Source organism: Cheilinus undulatus, linkage group 7, assembly GCF_018320785.1.
Source record: "Cheilinus undulatus linkage group 7, ASM1832078v1, whole genome shotgun sequence".
In the NCBI taxonomy this organism is placed as follows: Eukaryota; Metazoa; Chordata; class Actinopteri; order Labriformes; family Labridae; genus Cheilinus; species Cheilinus undulatus.
The window spans coordinates 36,384,189-36,403,515 of NC_054871.1; the positions used below are offsets into that span (position 1 = coordinate 36,384,189).

A 19,327-nucleotide genomic window follows, 5' to 3' on the forward strand; every position below is an offset into this window, starting at 1 on the left:
TGCTGTTTAAAGAATAACTAAACCCCAGAGATTCAGTTGTGGTGCATCTAGCCAGGAAAAAAAACCTTTAGAATGTTATGGAAATGGCTGAGGGGATGGGGGGTTATTAAATACAATCAGTCATTCCATGTTGCTCTTTAGATTTGATTATAAGCCACAAGCTCCATAAGTGTGAGACAATGATATATGCCCATGGAGAAGACACAATTTTTCATGTCATCAACATTGTTTAGGAAACACATGGTTTATTCGTGATCTCCCCAAAGTAATCTACATTACCTACAATCCTACCATGTCATAGCAACTCTCTGATTGGCTAAACCTGCCTTTGCCCAAAAAACTATCATGTTCAGTCCAGCGGTGCCACTTGAAGTGAATTTGATGGTTGTTTTTCAATGAAAGAAAATTTAAATTAGGCAATGAAGTTAATGTGCTATCCACTTATTTCTTGGATAAAAACAATTTATTCACAATCAGGGTCAACGACACTACATTACCCACAAACAGAGAGTGTCACGGCGACATATCTGGTTAGTCTTGCCTTAGCCAGCAAAACTTCTGCGTTCAGTCCGGCACTGCAGCTAAAGGGGAATTTAGTGGTTGTTTTTAATGAAAGACAGTTTAAATGGGGTAATGAAGATATATGGTCATATCGAAGACACAGCCAGTCTTCTATCGTACTTATTTTAAGACCAAAAAAAACCCAGTTTATTTGGGCTCTCAGGCAGCGGCTCTACATTCCCCACAAATTCACAGCAACATCTCTGATCTCTGGGTACTGCTGACCTCTGTGGTGACGACAGATGACACCACATTTGTCACAGATATGTCAGTAGAAATTTTCTCAGAATAATTCAGTTGCAGTGGAAGATTTCTACCAAAGTAGAATTGAAATACTTTGTCCTAAAATCTCAAGATTTGGTCCCTAACTGATTAATAAATCCCCAGGTGCATAAGTGGTGTGAGGGTTTAGTTATTCTTTAAGTTATGTAAGAGTAGACCATTCATTCAGACTTCAAATGTGACGTGTTTCCCTTCAAATATAACGAAGCATGAATGCCTTTATGACTGACTCAGCAGTTGTTTACATGTTGTATATTTGTTCATTAACGCTGCATGGCTTTTTCCCTGCTATAAGGTATGGGACCTAAGTGACATAGATAAAGATGGCCACCTGGACAAAGACGAGTTTGCAGTGGTGAGTGTTATCTCTCTTATTAATATATATATGTTTAATATGTAATGTTCAAGTGCATAAGTGTACGTACACTTCATAAGCTGCATCATATTAATATTAGATTAGACCTCCTTAATCACCTAAAAAAAGCCTAGAATCTCTGTGTCATGGATTCAGCAAAGTGTTATAAATATATAAATATAAAATATAAATATTTTGCTCAATGTTGATGATGACTACATTACAGGCACTTAAGTTGAAGAGGTCAATGGGTAAACCTTTCTCACTGACCTCTCTCAAACCATTTCCCCGAAAGAGCTGCCCCAACACTGGATATTTTTCAAGGATTTTTGCTGTACTTTCTTTAAATTTTAGAGTGTTGTTTGTGAAAAATAAATCTCTTGGGATCTGCAGTTTCTGAGATACTCAAGAGAGATACAACATCTATTGCATTCTGATGTTTGGCCTGAACAATAACTGAACCCCTTGACCATATCTAGATTTTTTTAAGATCAGATTGTTTGGGGCACTTTTGCTTGTATGTGGGCAAGATAGATGGGGAATATGCAGTGAGAGAGTTGGGGATGATGTGCAAAATTGCATCTTTATGGGGAGTCAAAAGGAGAACCAGTGGACCAGAAGGACTATAGCCTATAATCAAACTAATGCAAATACTTTTTAAACTTTTTGATAATTCCGTGGATGTTTGGATTTGGCTTTGTAAAACCTGATCCATTTTGATTACTTTTGTGCACTCTTTTTATTACTACAGCTGTTTATATGCCAAATATTGCTCCTTTTGGTTTAGTTCTTAAAAAGCTTTGCATGAAATCAGTCTGTATAAACTAACAACCAGATCTCTTTTTTCAGGCTATGCACCTTGTGTATCGGGCCTTGGAGAAGGAGCCTGTTCCTGCCCTCCTTCCCTCCGCCCTCATCCCTCCATCGAAGAGAAAGAAGAGTCTGGGCTCAGTGGCCAGCTCTGTGCCTGGCCTGCCTGCTAGCCCTCCTCCTCCAAAAGATTCATTGCGCTCCACACCCTCACATGGAAGCATGAACTCACTCAACAGCACCGGCAGCCTGTCACCCAAACATACGCTCAAGTCTGCACAGGTAATACACAATACACAAACCAAGTACTGTGAAAGGTAAGCTGACCATAGACCATAATAAAAAGAATAGATCATCTCAGACATTCCCACTATGACATAAATGTGTGTATTATTATGTTAAACCAGTTCCACTTTTCATCTTTTATGTGTTTCTCCCGATTTTGTGTGCCTATAAAAATTCTGTCGTTCTCATTAAAACTTTTAATAAAACATAGTGAGTGATCAATGGAGGCTTTACAAAAAGTAACAGCAGACACAATACAAATAGAATGGTGTCATGTCAGAGAGAAAAAGTGTTATATGAAGCTAGTTAGCTCTCATTTATATTGCATTTACATTATTTTACTGTAGGTATACCATGAGATCGATATAGAATGAGAAAGTAAAATGTTTTATAAATGAGAATAATACCAATATTAGATCAGATTTAGCTTCTACTGATTCTAAATCATTGATTCAGTTTTTGTTCAGGAGGAAGCTAACAGGTTTCAGATAAACATAGGGTTTTATGTTCCAATCAAGGCCCCTAAAACTCTATTAGATCCTTGACATTAAGCTAAATTATCCTCCTTTCATTTACTTAAATGCTAACTATGTATATTGTGGTCTAGTAAAATTTACAACCATAGCCTGCACTATTAGACAGTACCATATTTTTATTTACTACTCAATTCATATTACTTAAAAATTAACTCTGAAAGTCATGACATTATCCACTCAATGTTTGGACTAAAACGGGCTGGCCTTAAATCGGGCTTAAAAATTGTGTCGTGTGGCTATACATGTAACATCACATGCAGGGTGATTCTCTTCTGTTCCAGGCACTGAGTTGAAGAAAGGATGAGTTACAGAAATCAGTAGGGAATAAACAGTAAACAGCTTTATTTTAGCTGAGAGGTGCTGTCTTTTTATGACTACATCTTCACTATGTTCACCATGGTCAGTACAGATTCTCAGCTGATGAAATATGTGTTTTGAGTCATAACAGTACGTTAATTAAGACAGGATGAAGCAAGGCTATTACAGTAGATACCTCAAACATTAAGTTAGTAATGAATATAATCTGAACTCAACTTCATACTCCCTCCTCTTGCTGCAAAGGGAAATTAAGACCTTAAATTTCAGCAAATCAGCCATATGGTAAAATAATATATATTTTTCAAGGCACTTAATGACAGCAGATTATGTTTTAGAGCTGTATAAATAGTTCAATGATGTCTGTTTAACATGACTGGTTGTACTGGGAAGAACCAAAAAACTGTCATGTCCATTTATCGCAGATTAAATAAAGTAGCCTTTGCAAATTTATGTGACGTGTAAAAATCAAACCTCTGTACTTATAAAAACACTAGCAGGCTTTATTAAGATAAACACAACTAAATATGTCTCTCTGTTTCAGCATTCAGTGACCTGGGTGGTCCCAGTATCAGACCGTGGTCGTTATGACGACATTTTCCTGAAGACTGATGCTGATCTGGACGGTTTTGTCAGCGGACAGGAAGTGAAGGAGATCTTTATGCAGTCTGGACTTTCTCAGAATGTCCTCGCCCATATATGGTAGGGCATCAGTTGTGCTCTTAATAAAGATTCAGCTGTTATGTTGTCTTTTTTCTGTGCATGTCCAGTTCTGCTCAACATCATAGTCACTTTGCTCAGTGCAATTAAGTTAACTGAATGTTTTTCTGCAGGGCTTTGTCAGATACAAGGCAGATAGGCAAGCTGACTAGGGAGCAGTTTGCCCTTGCTATGTATCTCATCCAGCAGAAAGTCAGCAAGGGCATCGACCCTCCTCAGGCCCTGACTGCTGACATGATTCCCCCCTCTGAGAGAGGCACACCTGTACCAGTAGGTCTTGCACAATGGTGCATGTTTTCTGTAGCAGAGTGATATGTCAATGTATTGGTGCATCTAATGGGTCTTAAAGGGAACTGAGGGTAATCCACCAACCATGAGGTTCAGAAATGAATCTTTTAGTTCCTCTCATCAACATTTTGAAGACACTTAACCTTAAACCACTTCCTATTAGGGCTACATGAGTTCTTGTTGAACTGTTGCGCTATTGCACTTGCCATATGCACGTGTGCAATAGTAACTTAGTTGTACTGGGATGTTCAGCATTGCCCTGGAACAAATCTTGCTGCAATGTTGTTGGTGCTTAATGCAAAATGACACCTCGCCAGTCTCCTGTCTTCCATGGTTTATCTACAAGAAAGTCTGTAGTGCATCACATTATTGCATTCCTTAACCAGATCTCAGAGTGAACTGACTGCTGTGCATGCAGAGCCTGCATGTCTCATGGCTTTTGACAAGCACAAGAAAATACTGCTGTTACAGATAATGCTGGCTGGATGTGCAGGAAAGATGCTAAGTTAAGAGGCCACTCTTAATGCACAGCCTTTACTAAATATTATCTGGTTCTGCTGTGTTTTTTCCATTATATATATTTTATTATTATTTTCACCATGTGAACATCAGCTAGCATACAAACACAAGAGTATACTAGTATCACCAAACTCCCACCCATACGCTAACCCACATATTCCCAACCTCCTCCCCAATAAAAAAAATATTTTACAACACATCTAAATGATTGAATGAATGAAAAAAATGATAATTATAAAAGGATAAAAGTACAAACATATTAAAAGAAGAAAAGAAATTAAATGTTCAGGTATGGAAAGACGTTTGTGCAAACGCAAATCTGCAAACAGTTTTGTACTAAACAACAGCAGATACAAAACAGCAACACATTAATAGAAAAAAAGAAGATCTAACATATTTGTCATTTATTGTGAACCTCACTTTCTCTACAGGTTCCCTGCCTTCACCATGTCAGTTATAAAAATTAAAAAAAAAAACTCTTGGGAAGTTTTCCAGACATGTTACTTATGGGAGCCAAAGGTCTCAAAAATGTTGCCTCGGTTATGTGCCTATGTTTTTATGTTTTCAAAACATGCTAGTTAACTAGGGATGGGCATCAAAATCTGGCACCAACATAGTACCGGTACCAACACATCCAATACCTACCATGCTGAATTAGACAGATTCTGGTGTTAACATTACAAATTGCCTATGCTAGAAACACCTGGAAATCCTAGACAGACATATATTATGTAGTCTAATGTATTCACATTGCGTGGTAGTATTCAGTCATAACTGTTACTATATTTTATCATTAATGCCAATAACAGAGGCTTTTTTTCTGTGGCTACAGAGTATGTCAGGATACATGACCCCTGTGGGATCAGAGATGGCTGCTCTGTCTGAGATGAGACGGGTGAGTCACTATTTCTCCTTCTCCTCCTATGCATCGTTTTTCTTGTGCCTTTTCTGCTTAACCTGCTTATTTGGTGGACAATAACATTCCAAACACATAGACATGGAAATTACAAATTGGAGGAGAGGTAAATCAGTTAAATAAAAAACACTTATTGCCCACTGTGTTACCTGACTCTTCACTGTTGATGTTTCCAACTCTCCACTCTTCCTCTTCTCTCAGGCTATAATGTTCAAGTTGTGGGTAGGTAATATGGACCTACAGTGTATAAACTCAAATGCTTTCAGTGGCTGGCTTTTTGAGCTGATTACTGTAAAGCATTTACAAGACTTTTTTTCTCCATTCCAATGCAGTGCAGTGACATTGTCTCACCCTGTCAACTCTACCAAGGGAAGATTCAAGATCACTTTACTCAACAAGTTAAATGTTTTTTAAATATTGATTTTGATTTGGGTGGCTACTATCTCATGATCACAGTTATTTAGCCCAAACTAAATCCCCAATCCTCAACACTACTCTTGTTTTATTAAGAACGGCAAGAAAGAGCTTTGTGTTTTGATTTTCTGCAGACAGTCTTGGACTAATATCACAGATAGATGTCGGTGGATGGAAAACTGGCAATTTGTTACTATCACGAAAAGTGTTTGAATGTTCTCTAAGGGGGTAGGTGAATTTTATTTATAAAAGAAATGATGAAAAAATCCTGAATCGTCTCTCTCTTTGGCAGTTTGTCAGTGGTGGTGACATTCCCCCACATGTTGGTGATTTACCCAGCCCCTACCTACTGATTCAACCTCTGTGCTGCTCCTCTCATTGAGCGCTGGTTTCTCTCCTATCCTCTTGTTTCCTCTTCCTTCTTCCTTTGGCCTGGTCTATCATGGCTCAGTTGGTATCGTTTCATCATCCCACTTTCTCGGACAAATACATTTTATATTTGCCAACCTATTTCTTGTTTGTCTTCCCCCGTCCTCTTCTCTGTCTGTCTGCCTCTCTACAGGATAGCTCTAGTTCGGTTGGTTCAGGAGAATTCACTGGCATCAAAGAGTTGGATGACATCAGCCAGGAGATTGCTCAGTTACAGAGGTAACAATCAGTAACACTGACAGCAGCTAAATACCAGAAGAGAACTGAGAGTGAAGAACTTTAATTAGCATATAATTTCAAAGCTGCATAGAAACTGGTGATAGCACTTTAACAAAGCTATTTGATTCAATGCATCAAGGTTTTTTCTACCCAGAAATTCTCTTACTTTGGGTTTAATTTTTAAAATTTGAATTTAAATTTTTTAAAATTTAATTTCTATTTTGCTGTAAGTTACTTTTAATTTTTTTATGGATTTACTCAATGATTCCTTGTGTCAAAACCCTTTTAGTTTTACCAAACATCTCACAGAAGCCAACACACCTCCTCAGTTATCCTCTAACTTTATCTCCCTTACTAATCCATTGTCATCATTCACATTCAGACTTTTATCATTTTCTGTAGATAAGGCACCAACCACATCATGTCTTTGACCTAAATGACCCTTTCTTTGCTGTTTTTTATTCCAAAAATGTTATCAAATGAAATTGAAATAAGCTGGACTAAAATCTAACAACAAAGTTTGATAGTACTGTACTGATTGTACCACAATTATTTTTCAGACAATTTGACAAGCAAAATTACAAGCAAAGGCTTGCCGGTATAAAGGATAAATCTGCTATTGCGCTTAATACAGCCTGTTTGTTGGTATTTTACATTATTTTCCATCATGATTAAACTCATTATTACCCATTCATTAAACTGATGTTACCCCCCCCCCAAAAAAAAACAAGTAAAGCAAGGAATTTTTAACCCAGCTTTCCCAAAGAATATAGAACTTTTTGTTGAACCATAGCACAAACCTCTGCTGTGCAATGATGTGCTTATAATGCTCAAAGCTTGTAAAATCAAGTTAAAACTGTTATCTTCCAATTAACACGTAGTATAAAAATCTCAGTAAAGATACGCCCATTTCCTTGTTTTTCACTGGTGAATCCATCTTGTTAAGCTCCCATCTAAACAGTTTGGGCCCGGTTAGAAAGTGACAGGACCAATCAGCGACGAGGGGCAGTACTTTCAGGCACGGCAGAGTCGTGACGTAAACAAGCAGCAGCAAGAGGCTGGTGCAATTATGGCGGGGGAGCTTAGCATGGATGCTGGTAAAGCGTAATTTTTATCAGAACTTTACAACATTTCTTCGTTAAAAGAAGAGCAAAGAACAGCAGTGAGCTGTTTTCTTTTCAAAAATGACAAATGTCGAGTACTTTGATGTCTATAGTCGCCATGTTTTGCGTTATTCCTCAGTAGCTGCGCACGCGCAGCTCGATAGCGGCTACGTCACATGTTTTGTTGATCTGATTGGCCTGTAGAGATGTGAAAGACAGAACGTTCATCAAACCACACTCTGAGTTTTTTTCAAAGCCTCTGGTTTTTCTCAAACATTTCCTATTGAAGCTTTCCCAGATGGATATGTGAAACAAATCCATTTGGCGTGTCAGGTTAGGAGAAAGCATCATGGCAAAAAAAGAGAAAGAAATCACTTTAACCTTGAGAAAAGAACAGTTGATTCTAACAAAGCAGAAAGACAAGCCTGACAGAGAAAGGTAGCAAAAATTTGAAAGACTCAAGAAAGAAAACCGGTGAGAGATGTGTCTACAGACCACAGAACAACTGCCAAGATACTAGTGACTGACATAGCCAAATCAGGAATTTTAGTCTCAAAGACTATCACTAGAGCCCTGCACAGGAATGGACTTAGAAGTTGCAAACCAAGAAAACCTCCACTTTTGCAGAAGAGACACATTCAAGCCAGACTGAAGTATGCTAAGGACAACGTGGAGAAAGATTATGCATACTGGAAGCATGTCCTTTGGTCAGATGAGACCAAACTAGAGCACTTTGACCATAGAGACGTTGCTCATGTTTGGAGAAAGAAGGGAGAGGTGTATAATCCAAGAACACCGTCCCAACAGTGAACCACAGATGTTGCGTTTGGTATCGGGAATCCTATAAACGTGAAAGGAATCATGAAGAAAAGATATGTGAGGATTTTGAAAGAAAACCACAAGCAGTCAGCAGCAAAACTGAGACTGGGTTGTTGTTTTCTCTTCCAACACGACAACAACCCTAAACATACGTGGCTCCTGGTAAGGAACTACCTCTAGAAGACCAAAGTGAACAGTGGAGCTTGAGGGACTGACTAAAAAAAGAATGGCCAAGGATTCTTCAGGAGACGAGACCGTGACTTGCTGAAAATGACAACAAATAACTGCAGACTGTTACCCAGCAAAAAGGAGACTGACTAATTTTGACGTTGAAAGTTTTTGTTTTTTTGTGAAATGATTTTGTTTCTGTGTGCAAAGAAAAATAACGTAAGCATCCAAAATACAACTAAGAAGTCCGGAAAAGCTGTGCTAGGATTCCTTGCTCTTGTTTAACAAAAGAATTCATAGGGGGACAAATAATTTTGTCCTCATCTGTACATGTTGTTAAGATTGTTAAGATTTCCAATTATACTTGACGTTGTGTTTAAAAATATGTAAGTTTGTCCAAACAAAATTGTGGACGGCAGGCTAAGCCACTTTCCAACAATGAAATCATGGTATCCTTTGAGGATACTACAAATTTCCCTAAAACTCCCTGGTTCTTTTTGCACTGTCACAGGAATCACTTTCTTTAAAGTGAAGAGATTGTAGCCAGTAGGTCGGTATTTTTTTTTTAATGGAAGTATGACTATTGAATCACTATTGTAATTTACTATTGTAAATTGTAATCTAGAGGTGTTGTGAAGACATTTTTCATTATATTTTAACTAAAAGACACAGCTGCAGAGATTTGGACGGCAGCCCTCAGCTTACCCATAGCAGCTCTGTATTTGCTGGCTGGTCCTTCATTTTTTTGTGATAAAATGCACACTTGAAAAGGAAAAATGACTCAGATGTGGACAAGCTTTATGATTCATCTTTTATTTCTCATCTTACTTCTGTCTTTATTTTCCATCCATTCATCCATCATTCAGTCACCCAGCCAACTGTCCACTCTTCCTTTGATGTGTGTATTTTATCAAATTTTTGTTTGTTCACCACTTATTCTTCATGCTGCGTCAGCACTCTTGCCTTTACCCAGTGGAATATTCTAAGGTAAACACACCAGCTACCGAACATCTATGGACTGTTATTATTTGAGAGACAGTATAACATGACATTACCAGATGGGGTTCTTTGAATGATCAATTTATCATACCTTTATTTACCCAGTATTCCTGTCTTCATGCTAAAAGGATAAGGCAGCCCTTGCTTTGGTATGCTGGTCCTGTGGAGATCAGTTCCCAATTCAAATTTATTCTGATTCAGTACACTTACATACACAATCAAGCCAAGGCTTAAGACTAGGTAAAATGGATTTATTTACAGAAATATGTCTGATTCTGCTATGGTAGGGAGCAATATGCCCCTCTTTGCTCATTACTATTGGACCCAGTCCTAAAGATGTAGTGACTCCAAATCAGTTGGTCGATTCCTATTTCCATTTTTCCTGCTCTGACCTGCCAATACTCTATTTAAAAAAATGTTTAACGCTGTGCCAGGTCTCTGATTTTAACTCAAAATAATTTCACTCAGAAAATTTTGTGTTTAGTGAAGAGGCAAAGGTTAATCTCCATTTTTCTTCTGAAATATTTTAAATATTTTTCTGCTCTGTTGAAGAGCACCTTGCTTGTGTGTATTCAATTGCAGTACAGAGAATGTCTCTACAGCTCCATTCATGCTCCATTCAACATAAAATGGCTGAAATGGCTTTCATGAAAATCAGCAATATATAGGAGGACTGGATAGAGATCAGTGCAGCTTAAGCTAGCTCAAGTTGACCACTAACTGTCTGTTTGTCAAACAGTGAAAACAGTAGCAGTTTTACAGTACTATAAAATTCGTACATGCTGTATGCTTTATTTTTGGTACTAATGGGGCTGCCCGTTGTCCCATTTTCCTGTGGTGATGAAGGCAGATGAAAGTGCTACTTAAATCATTGCAAGGATCTGTGCTCTTTGACTTCTGGGTCAAAGCCTGAGGCAGAGGTTGTAAAGAGGATGCAGAATGCCTTAGCCCTATTTGTCCCATTTCGAGAGAAATAGATTTTACAGTAGATGAACATTTTTAATTGCATTCTAAAAAAAAAAAAATCCAGTTGTAGTTCGACTATCATAATAATTTGACTTATTTAACTTCGTGTAAATTTATTGAACAAAAATTTCCAAAGCACTTTTCATGGTTTCACTTACATATAGGGTTTTAGTGTTTCACAAATCATCGCATTTTGTTTGTTATTACATTTTACACAATGTCACAACTTTTTCTAAACAGGGCTATGTATAGAAGCAATCATTCACCTGTTTTTCTTTTTTTTTCCTTTTTTTTTTTTTGCATTATGAATTTGATGGAATCCCTGTTCAGTGTCTTGGTACTCATACATGATGATGTATGCACACTGGAGGTAGTTTTTGGTTGATATTAGATTTTTTTGTCATTAAAATGATTTCTTTGTCTGTTTCTGTGCACTGTTGTTTTTGTTCATGTTTTTGTGTATGCCAGGGAGAAGTACACACTAGAACAGGACATCAGGGAGACGGAGGAGGCTATCAGACACAAGAGTGCAGAGGTGCAGGTGAGGACATTTTATTTGGTAGTTAAAACTGCACTGCTGACTTGCATAATAATTCAATTTGATCACTTAGATTATGTTGCATGGTGTCTGTGTCCAGCTAGTTTACTTCATTTGACCTTTTTTATGTTTTGGAGATATTATTTTGGAAAACAAGGCTTGAATCAGACTCTCTGGTTCTTTTCATACATGTCCTATCAGGAAATGCAGAGTGACCTAGACAGAGAGACTGCTAGTCTGCAGGAACTTGAGGCACAAAAACAAGATGCCCAGGACCGCCTGGAGGAGATGGACCAGCAGAAACATAAATTAGAGGACATGCTCAATGAGGTTCGGATGAAGTGCCAGGAAGAGTCACAGATGGTGAGAAAACAAGGAAGATACTTTAACTTACCTGCTACAGCTGCCAGAGAATTAACGGTGCTATGATTTACTTTTTACTTATGTTTGGATTTTTTTATATTTAGGTTGAATTTTGGTGTTCGACCAAATGATAAAGTAACGGGCAACTGAGGTGGCATCAAAGTCAAGAGTGCCAAATGTGCATGTAGTGGTGGTATTTGTCTGTGATAAATTAGAAGCTAGTAAACTGTTAGCCTCAGCCTACAATTGCCCAAATCATTCACACTTTGACACTTCTTAATATTCAAAAGCAATGAATTTTATGTTTGTTTGTTAACTGTATCGAATAATACTGAGGCTTAATGAAACAGATCTACAACCAAAAGAGGCTGCATGCAAAACAAGGGTGTACTAAATGTTGGTATGTGTGTGACCTGTTCTATACTGCTGCAGTGTGCGACTTGGTTAACAAAATAAAATTAGGTTTGATAGTGGCATCTATGTCTGAGATCCAAACCTTAGGTCTTCCCCCTTTATTTTTATTTTTTTTCTCCCCCAGATCTCAACTTTGCAGACTCAGATCCATTCCCAGGAGTCAGACTTGCAGAGCCAGGAGGAAGAGCTTAGCAGGGCAAAGGCGGACCTGGGTCGACTGCAGCAGGAGGAGAACCAGCTGGAGCAGAGCCTGGCTGCTGGAAAGATCCAACTGGAGACCATTATCAAGTCTCTGAAGGCAACACAGGATGAGATCAACCAGGTAGGAAACAAGTCCTGTGTATGTGTGTGTCTGAATTGTGCCAACAGAGGGCACCACTGCACCACTAGTCATTACCAGTGATGTCAGTATGAGGTCCTCCTTCAACACTAGAGGAACTCCAACACAACATTTAGCTTTAGCTTTATGTGTTTCTGCCTTACTGTGTCAGTTTCATTTAGCATCAGCTGCTGTGGTTTATCATCACTCTTTTACTGGTTACGTAGAGCACACTCCCAACCGCATTAACAAACAAATATGGCCTGCCTTTTGACACAGATCATGATTTAGTCTGGGTCTCTGTTCTCCCTTTCTGTATGGTATTGTAGGAATACATTCTCCTAAGTATGGGACCTGCAGTCCGCACTATACTACTGCTTCCCACTCCTGTTCGAAGTCACATAGAGAGTCACAGTCTCTGCAGTTGATCATTTCCTCATGTTCACCTGTAAAAATATCCCTTAATGCTGCTTCCAGGAACAGTCATGTTCATTTCTTGACATATTCCCCAACCACCTTATTAGTAATCATTAAACCTGACATAGGGTCTGCCACCCAGGGGTATTCCACTAGTGTAGAAAACCACAGTGCATATGGATACCAGGTCTACATCAAGTCCTATCATGTATTAAATACCAGCATTTCCCCATATAAAAGGTAAAGGTAAGTTATGCTCATTTATGCAATCTGTAATTAGTTGGAACCTCTTTTGCACAAGTTACTTAATCGATGTGACATAGCATGAAGTCAATCAGTCTCTGGCACTGCTGGTTTGTTATGAAGCCCAGGTTGCTCTGATAGCAGCCATCAGCTTCTCTACGTTGTTGAGTCTGGTGTCTCTCATCTTAATCTTGACATTACCCCAGAGATTCTCTATGGGGTCCATGTCAAGTCACTTTGCTGGCCAAAACACCACAGTAACACCATGGTCAGCAAACCAGTTTCTGGTAGTTTTGGCTTCACTGTGGGCAGGTACCAAAGGAAATTAGTATCTCCATAAACCTACTCAGCAGATGGAAGCATGAGGCTCTAAAATCTCCTGGTAGATGGCTGACAGCATTGACTCTGGACTTGAGCACAGTGGACCAACATCCACTGATGGCATGGCACCCCCAATCATCACTGATTGTGGAAACTTGAAACACTGGACTTTGAGCACCTTGGATTCTTTGCCTTTCTGATCATCCTCTAGACTCTGGGACCTTGATTTCCAAATAAAATTCAAAAATTAGTTTAATCTGAAAACAGGACTTTGGACCACTGAGCAACAGTCCAGTTCTTTTTCTCCTTAGGCTGGGTGAGCGAAGCTTACAACGTTGGTGGTTCAGGATTGGCCTGACACTAAGAACACAACACTAGTGGCCCATATCCAGGACCCATCTGTGTGGTGGCTCGATATTCTGACTCCAGCCTCAGCCCACTCCTTGTGAAGCTCCCTTTCCTCTTGAATCTGCTGGGTGTGACAACCTTCTGAAGGCTGAGCTCATCTCTGCTTTGGCTCGTTCTCTTACAACACTTTTCCTTTCCAGTCTACTTTCCATTAATATGATCTGATACAGCCTCTGAGAACACCTGCCCTTTCAGCAATGACCTCCTGTGGCCTACCCTCTTTGTGGAGTGTGTCAGTGAGTGTCCTCTGGACAAGAATCTAGTCAGCAGTCTTACCCATGATTGCAGTTGTGTGTACTGAACCAGAATGAGGGAATAAAGGTTCAGGAATCCTTTGCAGATTGGATTTTTCCACAGCATTCTAATATTTCCAGATTGAGGATTTTTGATTTCCTTGAGCTGTAAGCTGTAATCATCAAGATAAAAAAAAAGTATTGACATTTTTCACTTTGAATGAGATGAATCTAGAACATATGTACATGTAACTTTCTGAAGTAAATAACTGGGAAAAAATGAACTTTGACATAATATTCTATTTTTTTAGATACCTCTATTGAAGCCTAAACAGTTGAAAATGTAGAATTTTCCGTTTTAATATAGTTTTTTTGAAAGTAATTTTTGAATCTTTGATCACACAAGGATTTGCCTGGACTAATAAAACCCAAATCTATACCACTTTGAGATACCAGTACTTGACTAAATTCTATATCAAGACCGTTTTTTTACATTAAATTTGAGGCAACACTGTTGTTGTCGTAAGTTAACACTTCTTTGCATTCAATCTAAATTGTGAATGATAATTGACAGCTGCCATCCCATCTCATCTTACTTTTGTCAGTGTTAATTTTTATGTGTTACACTGCTGTTTTAGTGTAAGGATTTTCTAAATCAAGAGGACTAACAGCATAGAATTCCTAATCAAAACTCCCAGTGAACTTTTTGTTTTTGTGTGTATCCTGCAGGCTCGCAGCAAGTTGTCCCAGATTCAAGACAGCCAACAGGAAGTGTCCAAAAGCATTGAGCAGTACAACAGCACCTTGAATGGAACCCATGGAGGCAGTATGACCAACCTGGCAGACATGAGCGAAGGTTTCAGTGACAGAGAGAACGGAGGATTCCCAGCCATGGTGAGAGCAGTGCAGGTCAGAAAACCTATAAAACTGTAAAATGTGTGTTTTTTTATGTCCAGTGTGACTTAAAATGTGTGTGAGGTCTGTGTGTGTAACAGCTATTTTTCTGAGAAAACTGAATGAACTCCTTAGGGGCTTTTCCATTACACAGCGCAGCTCAGCTTGACTCGGCTTGACTAAGCACAGCAGCCCAGCGCAGTAGGGGGTTTGCTTTTCCACCACAGCTGAGCTACTCTTTTGAGGGCGCGTCTAGAGCTGATGACACAGTGTTCTGAGCCCTCCTTGATCTCTCTACACTGTCTGATCTGAATGACTTTACATCGGGTTAAAGCAAAAATCTCCCTCCCTCTCTCTCTCCCTGTCATTCTCTCCCCCTAATCCTGCGATTAGTAAACAAACAATAGTTCGCATTTATCACCAAAGGAGAGGATTTTTCTTGCATTTAAGTTAAACAACAATCTCCTTTTTATTGATTTATGGGTCTCTAAAGAGCAGAAAATGAACACAATCATATTTTTGGATTGGGCAGTGACAATGGCGTGCTTTACTAGCGCCAGTTAATGAATTAAGACAGACTCTGTCATGGAGTAAATGTTTTGAACATCTCCTGCGTTTTATTTTTTGAAAGTCTAGAATTGTCTATAAGAAGGGGTCAGGGTCAAACTTTGGTTATTAGTAGGTGCAGAAAAAGGTGTATTCCTGGAATTGCGCCTGCTCCTTCCTGATGTCACTCATCTGTTAGAAGCTGTGCGCAATTATCTGACCGTTGTATGCACAAAAATCTCAAGTTTTGGTCTTATGTCATAAATATTTAAGTAATACAGTGAATGTTGACACCGCTGAAACAGAGTTAAGGACAGCTGGAGCGGAGGTGGGGATAAAACGTTTCTCCCCGTCTCCCCGTGGGGTGAATTGATCACAGAGGGGTTATCAGTAGCAGAGGGGGTGAATCCCCCCAGCAAATCAGAGCCTGAGAAGCGCTTCGACGTCAGTGCGACGAGCTTGAAGGTGGGGCCGGCCTGCTTTGAGCACGGCTCAGCGCCAAACTCGTGATGGAAATGCAAATCAGCACGGCTTGTTTTGGCACGGCTCGGCCAAAAGCCATAGTGGAAAAGCCCCACTCGTGCTCCATAGAGACTTGAACACTTAGGAGTAACCCTTAACTGATGTACCGGTAAATCCAAGGTCTATTCCTGCTTCCTTTCACTTTTCTCCCAACATCACTGCTGGCTTACTCTCAGCTGGAATACAACTCTTGTAATCAACAGGGGTACTAGCTCAGCAGTCATTTCCATCACAGTTTTAAGTAGCAGAAGCAGTGTGCTCATAGGGGATGCTGAAGTACCAAAAACATGAACATTTCTGTGTTTTGAAATGAAATTTAGACTTTGAGGAAACATTTTAGGTATGTGTTGTTGTGTGGTGTCACAAGGGCAGGAAACATTTTTGAAGACTGTTAGAAAATAAAAAAGAAGACAGATAAAAAATGTACTAAAGGCAAAAATAAATAAAACCTACAGCAGCTGATTAAACGGCACAAACTATAGCAAAACAGTAAACAGCATTTAAATTCAAAAGCCTCTCAGACCTGTGATACACTCTGTAAATTTAACATGTCTTACACAGATTGGGTGACGCTGTAAAACCGGCCCTTTGTGTATGCAATGTCCAACTTATTAACACAACTAAAACAGCTAGTATTCTAAAGCTATTATCCACCTTCTCTGTCTGATGTAGTTTTGTTTACTGGAAAGTATGGAGAGAATCTTAGCTAAAAACAAATTCTGTGAACACTAGAGAGAACCATTAATTGCATTTGAGTGCTGATATGCCTATGCAAAATTATGTGTTTATTATTATTATTTGATTTAGCACATTAATGTTATCAAATAACAAAAACATATGTTTTTAATTTAGTCAACCTTTATATTATTATGCTCTGCCTCTGATTAATATAAACAGCAAAACTATGAATATAAATTGAACCCTAAGATAAAAATCTTAAATGAATTTTGGAAAAAAAAATTCTTCATCAAAGCAATATTAACCTACCTTTTAATTAGAAATCAGTTACATGGTACATTGTTTTATGGCAGCAGCTTTTAGAATAAATGTATAATCTAACTGTAATTTAATCTGGTGAATGAGGCCCAGTAGAATTGGGCGGTATCGTTTTTTTTAACTGATGTACCGGCAATTTCATGAAATGTCAACATCCCCAAATTTTACCATGCCATGTGGTACAAGAGTGAGATGAGGGGTGCTGAAAATGATTCACTCATTACACAGCACTGTCTTCAAGACGGCAACTAAAGCAATACCATGGCTATTTTTTTATACCCTGGGATATAGTATTACTGTATTACCACCCAGTCCTAAGGTTGAATGTGTTCTAAATGTGTGAAAGTTTGTGCATCAACGAAACTTTGGGCCTCCACTTACCTGCATTTTTAAAATGTATTTATTTATTTTTTACAAACAATCATTCATAAAACTCTTCGTCTGTCTGTTTCCCTATTGTAACCACAGGAGGATCCCTTCAAAGTGAAGCCATCTGTGTTCAACAGCCAGCCTCAGGAGCTTCCCACTGACCCCTTCCACTCTGAAGACCCATTCAAAACAGATCCATTCAAAGGTTTTCATCTCCTTTTACCATCACTGTCCTCTTCTGTTTACCAGTGTTTCCTCTTTCTTTCCTCTGGATATTTTTCTTCTCTTGCTTGACTCTTCTCTGTCATCCCTTTAGGGCTCTATGATTTCACTGATATGGAATCCACAGGCGAAGTCACAAAAATGACAAACTCAGCAGGTCAAACTCTGATCATAAAACTTCAGCAAATGGACACTAATGTCTGAATTTATAACAATGTTCTTTTGTATTATTCTCATAAAATCCTATAATATTGGAATGTTTTATTTTCAAACGTGCAGTGTTATCCAACGATTGCAAAAGTAGACACTTTTTCGGTTTATATGTTGTGCTTGAATTTTATTGCATCAATCAGAAAAATTTAGAAAGAAAACAGTGAATTTGGAAAAAACTCAAGTAGAATCTGAGTGTATACAGATTTCGTAGAGCCCTGTCCTTTTATTTTGCTCACTCCCCCCCCCACATACCTGCTCTCTAAGCTGAAAGCATTTACTTTTCTTGATCTTGTTTTCTTTTTCCTCTAGACAGCTGATTTTGTTTGAGCCTGGGTTTTCTCTGACTGTCTGCTTTTCTTCCTCCTCTCCTCCTCTTTGTTTTCTCCTGCTTTTTTCTTTGTTTTTTTTTTTTCTTAATTGTTCCCTTAGGTGACCCTTTCCAAAACGACCCCTTTGCAAAGCAGCCATCAGCAACTACAGGTATTAATTTGGAGAGAAGGAGCTCCATAGTTTACATAACAGTTTCTGCATAAGTAATAAAAAATAACAATATCAATTGATTTATTCTAGTCATAAAGCAGAATGAGTGTTTCTCTGGTACAAAAATATCTCCAGCCTGTTGTTTGAACTTATTTTATTCTTTTAATTTAAGTAAGTACTATCATATCTCCATGAACAAGCTAAAACAATCTGTACTAAAGACTCCTTAAACTGGTTCACTCTCAAATAATGATTACCTACTTACCATGTTCTACATTTCCTGCGCTTTTAATGGCAGCCTTGCCTTTTAAAAATTTTCTACATGTTTAAAACAGCAGTGTGTGCAACTGTGAATTCAGTTGCACTTCCCTCTACAGTGATATTACAGAGTTTTACTTCTCTTTCTAGTATGTAGAGATCAGTAAGGGTCTTTTACATCAGTGGACCCACAGTGTATAAACTGGTGTTACTTTTTTCCCGTATGATTTCTTAAATATTTATGTTTTAGATTTATATGATTACTTTGTTGAAAACTTTGACTTTAACACACACTTACAACACCTGTATGAGTTTTATCAAGCAAAACAAGTCTGTTTCATAACACTTGAATCTGATGCACAGTGTGGGGGAGACAGCACCGTGATATCAGAAACGCTTGCCAGAGTTCATGAACTGCAGGGCATCTCTTACCATAATCATCTGTTTCATGTTTGATTCCAAAGAAGAGCTCGGACTGAAAACCTCATGTTGTTATCATTACTCTGATCTGGTGACTCTTGCAAAACATAAGCTATATATTGTATTCAAGAAGGAAAAATACACTCAAGGGGAAATGTTTTTACACTCTGTTATTGAACATACTGCACACAACATGCTGAAACACATGCACAAACAAGATCCTATGGAAAGCACTGATAGAGAGATGTCAGAGGCTGTAGCAGGTGAACCCAAACATTTGTCACTTAGGAAGTGAACTGGCACCTCTCCAGTTGCCAGGCCAATTTCAAGGCTTGCTCTGACTAGGACTTGAACCAGCTGCCCTCTGGTTCCCATCCCAAGTCCTTACAGCCTGAATTATGCTGCCACTATTAAACTAAAGATTATGGGGGGTATGAGAATAGCTGG

General features: G+C 38.6%; 1 protein-coding gene across 8 annotated transcripts in view; it reads left to right on the top strand.

Annotated features, from left to right (window-relative positions):
* Positions 1-19,327, top strand: part of LOC121512062 (epidermal growth factor receptor substrate 15-like 1) — a 45,348-nt gene that overhangs the window by 6,237 nt on the left and 19,784 nt on the right. For 3 of the 8 annotated variants that reach the window (XM_041791055.1, XM_041791056.1, XM_041791050.1), the window contains exons 8-19: positions 1,139-1,198; positions 2,048-2,290; positions 3,689-3,846; positions 3,978-4,134; positions 5,504-5,566; positions 6,564-6,649; positions 11,173-11,245; positions 11,444-11,605; positions 12,144-12,341; positions 14,690-14,869; positions 17,387-17,492; positions 18,152-18,202. In XM_041791055.1, the coding sequence (XP_041646989.1) occupies positions 1,139-1,198; positions 2,048-2,290; positions 3,689-3,846; positions 3,978-4,134; positions 5,504-5,566; positions 6,564-6,649; positions 11,173-11,245; positions 11,444-11,605; positions 12,144-12,341; positions 14,690-14,869; positions 17,387-17,492; positions 18,152-18,202 (1,537 nt within the window). The remainder of the gene's footprint in view (positions 1-1,138; positions 1,199-2,047; positions 2,291-3,688; positions 3,847-3,977; positions 4,135-5,503; positions 5,567-6,563; positions 6,650-11,172; positions 11,246-11,443; positions 11,606-12,143; positions 12,342-14,689; positions 14,870-17,386; positions 17,493-18,151; positions 18,203-19,327) is intronic. The other 5 variants (XM_041791051.1, XM_041791057.1, XM_041791053.1 and 2 more) reach the window with 3 other exon arrangements.